This window comes from Sander lucioperca, chromosome 14, assembly GCF_008315115.2.
Source record: "Sander lucioperca isolate FBNREF2018 chromosome 14, SLUC_FBN_1.2, whole genome shotgun sequence".
Classification (NCBI taxonomy): domain Eukaryota; kingdom Metazoa; phylum Chordata; class Actinopteri; order Perciformes; family Percidae; genus Sander; species Sander lucioperca.
Window position 1 is genome coordinate 9275844 of NC_050186.1, and position 9928 is coordinate 9285771.

The 9928-nt window shown below is 41.0% G+C and overlaps 1 protein-coding gene across 6 annotated transcripts in view; it reads right to left on the reverse strand.

The window, feature by feature from the left end:
• Nucleotides 1-9811, reverse strand: part of LOC116041800 (tripartite motif-containing protein 16-like) — a 38403-nt gene extending 28592 nt beyond the window's left edge. For 2 of the 6 annotated variants that reach the window (XM_035991828.1, XM_035991826.1), the window contains exon 1: nt 9498-9811. Coding sequence is in view for 3 of the 6 variants with exons in the window: in XM_031287848.2 (XP_031143708.1) it covers nt 1529-3217 (1689 nt within the window). In the remaining 3 variants the exon portion in view is untranslated. Of the gene's footprint in view, nt 1-1290; nt 3316-9497 lie in introns of those variants that run through there. The other 4 variants (XR_004895095.1, XM_031287848.2, XM_035991824.1 and 1 more) reach the window with 4 other exon arrangements.
• Nucleotides 9812-9928: the final 117 nt, after the last annotated feature.

The following is a 9928-nucleotide window of genomic DNA, read 5'->3' on the forward strand; positions in this document are numbered from 1 at the left end:
GCTGATAAAATGTAATGCTATTACGTGAAGCAAGACTAAACATTAATTCCTGACATGTTATCTGTCAGTTGCTCTGTCACATTGTTGTCGGCATTGACAGGACACAGATGTCCCTAGCCTACCGTCTCTGGTTCTGGCTCTGACCACGGGAACAGCGACGGGACAGCTCTCTTCAACGCAGCGTAAAAGACTCCTGAAAATAATGTCCATGACACAAATGTATCCGTCTCTGCAGTCATTTCCAGGAAATAACACTCGCAGACTTTTTTTCTCTGTGCCGAAATGTTTCGCGGTGTTGGTAAATTCACTAAATGTCGGGTTAAATGCCTTGTAACTCGCATTACTGAGATTGTAACGGGTATAACATTACCAAAATTGTATTAGTAATGCATTATTTTACTGCGTTACAGCAAAAAGGAATACATTATTGTAATTGAGTTACTTTTTTAACACGTTACTCCCAACACTTGAAATGCTCTAACACACACACTACTTAAACGCTATGAACAAGTGATAGAAAACTCTGCTCATTTCTCTGTGACGGAGCAGTTTTAGTGAGGAAAGTTGAAAGGACAGAGACTGACTGACTCTAAATATGAACACTGTACTTTGTGGTGTTTCAGGAGGAAAAGGGCCTCAGTTATACTCTCATATCAGTTTCACATTTTCTCCGTCAGCTTTGTATGAAACCCTGGAATGAAGACAGGAAGAAAATAATTTGTTCATGTTAGTTTATTCATCATGTAAAGCTTCAGTTTGTTCACACATCCCATCAGTAAAGTCTGTTCAAAGACTCTTGTTCAATGATTTCATCAACACATTCACTTCATCCACACAATCACTTTGTTTGAACCAGAATCTCAGCTATGTAAAAGAGAAGAATGAGTTATTGATTATGATTATGATAACAACATTTGGTCCGCCAAACAAATACATGTAAATCTAGATTTCTTTACAAATGTCCACAAAGAGAACAAAGTGTGTAGGATAAAGGAGGTCTGGTGCTTTCTCTCTTCAGAGCCATGCAGTGAAAGAGAAACTAAATACACTTTTTAACAGACATCTTCCTGTCCCGCAGATACATAACGTGGAAAAATACAGGAATAACAAACAACAGCTAATATCTACAGATCATCTTGTTAAAGATCTTTTTTAACATATCGTCCTGTTTCAACAATCAAAGGTAAAATAACAGATCTCAACTGAGCACATTGAGAGTTTCTGGGGCTCCCTGAATGGTTTTCTCAACAAACAAAAACATTTCTTCACTTCTAAAACATCAATACAAGCAAAAAAAAGTCTAACTAATTCACAAAAACATTTAGAAAAGCAAATAAATGTCGAAAAAAAGTGACAAAAAATGTTGATAAAAGCAAAAAAAATAAGAAAAAGCAACAAAAACGCCTAAACACTGACATAAAACGTCCAAAAAATAGAATGTCACAACAATCAGCTCTTAGCAACAAACATGGAGACTAAATAAGTCGAAGAGTTAAAACAAAGAATTTAACCCTTAAATGACATCTGTCTATTTCAGTTTACACAACTCAGCAGAGTCTCCAGAACAATAAACTAGAAGTCCAGCATAGAGGGGCTCAGTGAATGTGGTCTGGACTCTGTGGAGGAGAGTCATGGTTTCAGAGACGCTGTAGAAGGACAGAATACCTGCACTGTGATCCAGGTACACTCCTACTCTGGAGGACTCAGGACCTGAGACGGGAGTTTGGACATTGTTGTAACAAAATGTATATTCGTTGTCGTCATAATCTAACGCCCAAGATTTGTCATTTAGTCCAAATCCACATTCATCCGACACCCCTGCTCTTCTGATATTCTTGTATGCGACTGCTACAGAAACAACTTCTCCTCCCTCCCTCCCTTCTCTCCCTCTCCTCTCCACCTCCCAGTAACAACGTCCAGTCAGACTCTCTCTACTCAGGACCTGAGGCCTGTTAGTGAATCTGTCTGGGTGACTAGAATAATACTGTAGTTGTCTCATTGCTGTTGCTTTCCTGTTCCCCTCAGATAATAACAGCATTATATTTGCTGTGTTTGGATCCAGTGTGATTTCACTTGAATATTTTAAGAATCCAGCTCTGGTCTTGGGCTCTGGTGGTGGCAGTAAAACGTCCACTTCAGTCCCTGTCAGTGAGACGTTTGTCCACTTCTCTCTCAGAACGTCCTGTAGTTTATCTCTGACTTCTGACACGGCCGCTGTCACGTCCTCAAAGCAGCTCAGAGGACAGATATGGATGCTGGATGTAGATCGGCTGAGTGGTGACAGTGAGGGGTAGTTGTGTAGAAACTGGTTGTGATCCTCTGTGTGTGAGAGCTTCTTCAGCTCAGCGTCTTTCCTCTTCAGCTCAGTGATCTCCTGCTCCAGCTTCTCCTGAAGCTCTTTGACTCGACTCACTTCACTTTTCTGCTGGGATCTGACCTGCTGCTTCACATCAGAGCTTCTTTTCTCCAGGAGACGGATCAGCTCAGTGAAGATCTTCTCGCTGTCCTCCACTGCTTTATCAGCAAAGAGATTGATGGCCTCCGCCTGCTGTTGAAGCAGCTTCACATCTTTCTCTCTGTCCTGGATTCTCTGCTGGATGTTTTGTCGACTCCCCTCGAGCTCTCTCTGCCTCTCAGCTCTCTCTGCTGCAGCTGAGACTGTGTCGTGGCCTTTATGTTCCTCCACAGAGCAGAGATAACAGATAAGCTGCTGATCAGTACGACAGAAAATCTTCATCACCTCATCATGACGAGAGCAGATGTTCTCCTGGAGCTTCTTGGACGGCTCCACCAGCTTGTGTTTCTTTAACTGAGCTACATCGTAATGACATTGAAGGTGTTTCTCACAGTAAGAGACAAGACAGATGAGACAGGACATGTGTGCTTTGAGTTTTCTCCCGGTGCAGACATCACAGGCCACATCTTCAGCTCCAGCATAGCAGTGATCAGCAGAAGCAGCTTGGAGTCCAGTCTTCTTCAGCTCCTCCACTAAAACTGCTAACATGGTGTTTTTCAGCAGGACAGGCCTCTGTGTGAACGTCTTCCTGCACTGAGGGCAGCTGTAGCTGTACTTATAATCCTCTACATCCCAGTGGCTGTTAATACAGTTCATGCAGTAGCTGTGTCCACAGGGAGTAGTCACCGGATCCTTCAGTAGATCCAGACAGATGGAACAAGAGAAGGTTTCCCGGTTCAGCTGAACTCCTTTCTGCTCCATTTCACCTCTCGCTCAGTGACAACAACTGTCTGTGTGTCTCTGTCTCTGCAGGTCAAACCCTCCCAGCACAGCTGTGAAGATGACTCAGCGCTCGTCTGCTGACCATAAAAACAGGGTTTTACAGTCATTACCACTTCAGGGAAAGAGTCGTACATTTACAGACAAATTAAAGAAAAATATATACTCCATATCCATGATTTATCAGTATTTATCCTCCACCCTGACGACACCTTTAAGCATGTTTACACTGGACCGCAGCCAGTTTTTAGTCAAACAAATGCCTTCTCTTACTGATAAATTACTGATCCTCTGCTCTGCTTTTTACACTAGCCTTCAGGTAAACTAGAGTTGTCAGTCTTCCTCTATAATACCATTCAAATTCAATTGTTATTTTTTATATTTGACTATGAAATGCTAAAATGCAGCGTGTTATATGTACTACACTAGTCAGGTTGTACGGTCTTTATGAGGATTTAGTGGTCCGATAAGAGGTACAAGAGGTTCTTGTAGTCTCTCAGGAGGGGACAGACGTCGTGTCTCTGTCTCTTCTTTTTTATGTTTATTGGTTTTCATTTTTATAATCGGGACAAAATGGATCCATGACATTTAGCACGCAACTGTAACAGATGTGGACAGGGTATGGAAACAGACATCTTCAGCTGATGGTTTTCTAAAATGTATTTGCTCTGCAGAAGACAATATCACATGAATTGGCTTCTGGTCTACCGTTTCCTACTATCAGCTCCTCTGCTCCTCAGCAATACTAAAGAGTGATCTTATTGTCTACCATACGTACATAAAAATTACATTACAGTATAGTATTTCATTCAACTCTTAATGTGCACATTGCTAGCCAACAGGAGCAATTAGAATAGACTGGGAAAACCTTACTTGAATTATAACAATATATGTGAAAATCATGAGAAACTATGTTTTATACTTTCTAACAGTTTCATATGGAGGAAATATTTATTCATAATTCAAATTGAAAGTCCAAAGAGAAAACGAAGCGAGATCAAATTAAAAATATTATTATTTGACTACGCTACTAGGAAAAATCATGCCATAATTAAATTGAAAAAAGAAAAAGGAAACTGAAAAAGCAAAGTTGATATGTAAAATGATTTATCTTTTGCATTTTCCATTTGGCTTTTCCATTTGGATTTAATATTTGGCTTTTCAATTTCAATTTAACATTTGGCTTTTCAATTTCAATTTAACATTTGGCTTTTCCATTTGGATTTAATATTTGGCTTTTCAATTTCAATTTAACATTTGGTTTTTCAATTTAACATTTGGCTTTTCATTTGGACTTGACACATGTCAATGTAAATGAGGAGGCGTGGCCCAAAGGCTGGTGGAAGGGTCTGAAACGAAAGGGGTGCAGAGGCACCTTATGACCAGCAGGGGGAGCTGACTGCTGGGGAGCTCACTGTTGAGGAGCATCTGTCTGCAGCTTGGCCACCAGGCTGGTTTAGCCTCTTATTTCACATGATAGAAACTGATGATGTAGGCTAAACACAAACCACCTTTCATGCAACAACAGTGAAGTTTTCATGTAGTTACTATAATTGGGCCCGTGTTAGTGAGGACTAGATTAGGACTGGATTTAAAGCTGATTCTGGTTTCCAACTTCACCCCAGGTGTGTCTGTTTAAAACACGGACGGAGACAACTTCTCTCTTTTGATGTTTTATTTAATTAAGCAACAGTACAAACATGGGTGTTGGTAGCTCTGCTACGTGTGTTTGTGTGTTGTCAGATCTCGAGGACACACACACAAGTCAAGTCAAGTTTATTTATATAGCACATTTAAAACAACCAAAGTTGACCAAAGTACTGTACAAATTGAAAATGAATAAAAAATAAATAAATAAATAAATAAAAAAAAACAAAGCAAGAAATGCATGAAATACAGTACAATATCATCTCAAGATGCTACAAACCTCTAGGATCAACCAAAGGCCTTTGAGAACAAATATGTCTTGAGATGTGTTTTAAAACTGTCAATGGAGGGGGAACATCTGAGACAAAGTGGGAGACTATTCCAAAGCTTTGGAGCTGCCACAGAAAAGGCACGATCTCCCTTACCCACTAACCTCGATCTAGGAACAGTTAAAAATAATTGATTCGCGGATCTAAGAGGCCTGGATTTGGAGTAGGGGCTGAGGAGTTCTGAAATATAGTGAGGAGCCTGACCACGAATGGCTTTAAAAACAAATAAAAGAATCTTAAAATCAATCCTGTATTTAATAGGTAGCCAATGCAGGGATGCCAGAATTGGTGTGATGCTTTCTCTTTTCCTTGTGCCAGTCAGAAGTCTCGCTGCAGCATTTTGCACCAGCTGTAGGCAAGACAAAGAGGAATGGCCAATACCCAGATACAGTGAGTTGCAATAATCAAGCCTGGAGGAGATTAATGCAATGGTGACAGTCTTCATGTCATCAGAAGACAGGATGGTCTTCAGTTTGGCAATATTCCGGAGTTGAAAAAAGCAACTTTTGACCACGGAATTGATCTGTTTCTCAAAACGAAGTGATGAATCAAAGATGACACCGAGATTCCTTGCATGGACGTGAAGGTTAAGAGACAGCGGACCCAGGTGGCTAGCTATGCTTGCTGTGGTGATTGGGGGACCAAGAAGAATCACCTCTGTTTTAGAGTCATTCAGCTGTAAGTAGTTTTTGGCCATCCAGCATTTCACATCCTGGAGGCAGTTAAGAATGGATGTAATCGAGTTTGAATCCCCCAGATTTAACGGCAAATAGATTTGTGTATCATCGGCATAGCAGTGGAAAGAGACATTGTGTTGGCGGAATATATTGCCCAAAGGGAGCATATACAGAGCAAATAAAATAGGTCCCAAAATGGAACCCTGAGGTACTCCACAAGTAATAGGGGCTGTGGAGGAGTAAAGGCTGCCAATGTTAACAGAGAAAGTCCTATCGGCTAAATAGGAGGCAAACCACTTGAGGGCAGTGCCCTGGATGCCAACCTGGTCCTCAAGACGATTAATAAAATATTGTGATCCACTGTATCAAATGCTGCACTAAGGTCTAACAGAATTAGGATGGCACATTTTCCACAGTCTAAAGCCAGTAGCAGGTCATTTGAGACTTTAAGAAGGGCAGATTCTGTACTGTGCCGAGCCCTAAACCCAGATTGAAATTTTTCCATGATGTTGTTATTATCTAAATGAGACAATAGCTGAGCATAAACAATTTTCTCCAATACTTTAGACAGGAAGGGAAGCTTGGAAATGGGACGGAAATTATTTAAATCTGATTTGTCGAGGTTCGGTTTTTTAATAAGAGGATGAACTATTGCATGTTTAAAAATAGATGGGACAGTTCCATTGGCAAGACTGCTGTTTATAATAAGGGAAATTGTGGGACCTACAGTGTCCAATACATCCTTTAAAAGGTGTGAGGGAACAATATCCAGAGGGTAGGTGGAGGACCTTGTATGAGCAATAGTGTCATAGACGAGAGACAGAGATACAGGCTGAAAGCTATTTAGGATGGCAGGGGGGGCAAGCATCAGACCAGGATCATAAATGGGCGGTGAGATATTTGAACGAATAAGATCTATTTTTGTTAAGAAAAATGTTAGAAAATCCTCACAAATGGCTGTGGATGGTACAAGACAAGTGTTGTCAACAGGTGTGAGAACTGAATTTATTGTATGGAACAAGGCTTTGGGATTGTGGTGATTTTTGGAGATGATGTTGGCGAAAAATTTGGCCCTTGCTGCTTTGACCGATAACTGATAGTTAGTCAGACAGCCTTTCAGTATCTCAAAAGAAACATGTAGCCTGTCCTTTTTCCATTTTCTCTCTGCTTTTCGACATAGTCGTCTCAGAGCACGAGTGTCGCTATTCAGCCAAGGCTGAGATTTGGCTCTGGGTTTCCGGATAGTCAGAGGGGCAATGGAGTCCAAAATATTTCCACAGATAGAATGAAACTCTGTGATTAATAGGTCTGTATTCAGCTGATGGGGTGGGGTTTTAGAACCGCTAGGTGAAAAGGAGGCTCTGAAGGCATCTGAGAAATAAGTTGGAGTGGATGTATTTATAGATCGGCAGTAGTGAGCAGGAGTTTGATGATTGGCGATGATTTGAAACAAGGTGGAGAACCTGATACACTGATGGTCTGAGACACCCAAATCCTCCACATCCAGAGAATCAATGGATAGACCCAGTGTAAAGACTAAATCCAAAGTATGACCACGGTTGTGAGTAGGGCAGGTAACATGCTGAGTAAAGTTAAAAGAGTCCATAGTTCCGAGAAATTCAGCACTGGCATTGGAAGGAATGTCCACGTGAATATTGAAGTCCCCAGAGATTAAAATCTTATCATAGCCTAAAACCACCGAAGATAAAAATTCAGAAAATTCAGTTAAAAATAGAGAATTCTGTTTGGGAGGGCGGTATACAGTTACACAAAGGACAGGCTTTATACCACCTGTTTTAAACATAAAAACCTCAAAACTGGTATAAGCATTTGAACCAACAGGAGTGCCCCGGTGGCATTTTTTAAAAATAACAGCAATACCTCCTCCACGGCCACTAAGCCTGGGTGAGCTAAAGAAGTCATAGTCAGGGGGACATACTTCTAAGAGCTGGCTATATTCACCAGACTCCAACCAGGTTTCAGTGAGGAACAAGAAATCTAGCATGGTGGAGGAGATAAACTCATTTAGAATAAAAGTCTTATTTGAGAGGGACCTCACATTTTGGAGGGCCAGTTTACACATAACCACTGGTAATGGGACAGTAGTGCATTTTATGTAAAGAAGATTGTTTTTATTAACCCTATTAATTGTGTAATGAAGGCAGGAGGCCCTATCTGTGACAACAGTCTGAATGGGGAGATGGACCGGTGGTAGTGTTAATGGCAAGGGAAGACAGTAGGGGGGGATAGTGCTGCAAACAGTGTCCTGAGGTGATGCCATAGAAGGAGAAAGGGATTCCAGGGTGTGTGTGTGTTAACACACACACACACACACACACACACAATCTCAACCGGGTAGTCATCGTCCGAACTGCGACCTCTCCTTTTTCTTTCTCTCACTTTTTTCTCCGGGTGGTGCGCGCGGTGTGAGGTGCGTGTCCGCGCTATTCTCCGACACGTACTCACAACAATCACTCCTGATTGACGGCCTTTTGTACAGCCTGCGTACTTTTTCGTTCATTTGATTTCCGGATTTTAAAATGATATCCAAATTTGAAAAATGGGTCATTTTAAACCTTGTTAATATTGATGACAATGTGTTCAAAACGTAAAACGAGCCATATTTCAGGAAATAAACTTGTCCATGATTCTATTGAGAGACTTCCAGCTGACAGCGGTGTCTGTGAGCATCACTGGCCGGCCAGCAGGGAGGCGATCCCGGCCGCCACCAGCTGGCTGTCCCGTCAGACTGAAGCTTCTGACAACATCGGAGAAAATGTGCAGTTGGCCATCAATGTTTGTAAAACTGCCCATATTCAAACTCTACACAGTTAATTTCTCGCATAAAAAAGTCTCAGAAGTGAATTTAGTGGTGAAATAGCAGATGGAAATTTTAAAAAGTTTCCAGTTGTTTGCTGCTGCTGCTACGGCAAACTCCCGATCTAGATTATAGAATCGATTGCTCTTTTATAATTTCCATCTGCTATTTCACCACTAAATACTAAAGACACCGTTGTCAGCTGGAAGTCTCTCAATAGAATCATGGACAAGTTTATTTCCTGAAATATGGCTCGTTTTCCGTTTGAACACATTGTCATCACTATTAACAAGGTTTAAAATGACCCATTTTTCAAATTTGGATATCTTGCAGCAGTCAGCTCCCCCTGCTGTTCATAAGGTGCCTCTGCACCCCTTTCGTTTCAGACCCTCCCACCAGCCTTTGGGCCACGCCTCCTCATTTACATTGACATGTGTCAAGTCCAAATGAAAAGCCAAATGTTAAATTGAAATTGAAAAGCCAAATATTAAATCCAAATGGAAAAGCCAAATGGAAAATTCAAAAGATAAATCATTTTACATATCAACTTTGCTTTTTCAGTTTCCTTTTTCTTTTTTCAATTTAATTATGGCATGATTTTTCCTAGTAGCGTAGTCAAATAATATTTTTTAATTTGATCTCGCTTCGTTTTTTCTTTGGACTTTCAATTTGAATTATGAAAAAATATATTTCCTCCATAGTTTCGGTGGGCAAAGTTAAACAGTACGTGGGTTTGGGTGACTGCACAGATAACAACAAGAATATAAGGTCTAACAAAGAGATACACATACCTGCAGAAGACAACATCACATGAATGTCTTCTGGTCTCCTGTCTCCTACTGTCCGCTGTCCTAAATATAAAATAACAGAGTTTACACACTCACCATGGACTGGAGAGCCTCCGTTTTTTACATTACACAGGAACAGCAAGAAAACGGCGCGAAAACTAACAGAGGGAAACAAGGCAGCGTTAACACTTATATTTAACCGTAAAAACGGCACAACACAGCTAGTTAATATCGGATTAACTTAAAAACAATATATATTGAAGGGTCACAACACAACTTTCAAAGAAAATAATAAAATAGCGCAGCAGCATTTCAAACACGACCTACTTTCCAGCAACACAAGACGGTGTTGTGAGGAGGACACGGAAGCTACGGCAACTTAGGAGGGACAATAGAGGCGGAGTGCAGAACAGCTCCACAGCAAACGTCACCGT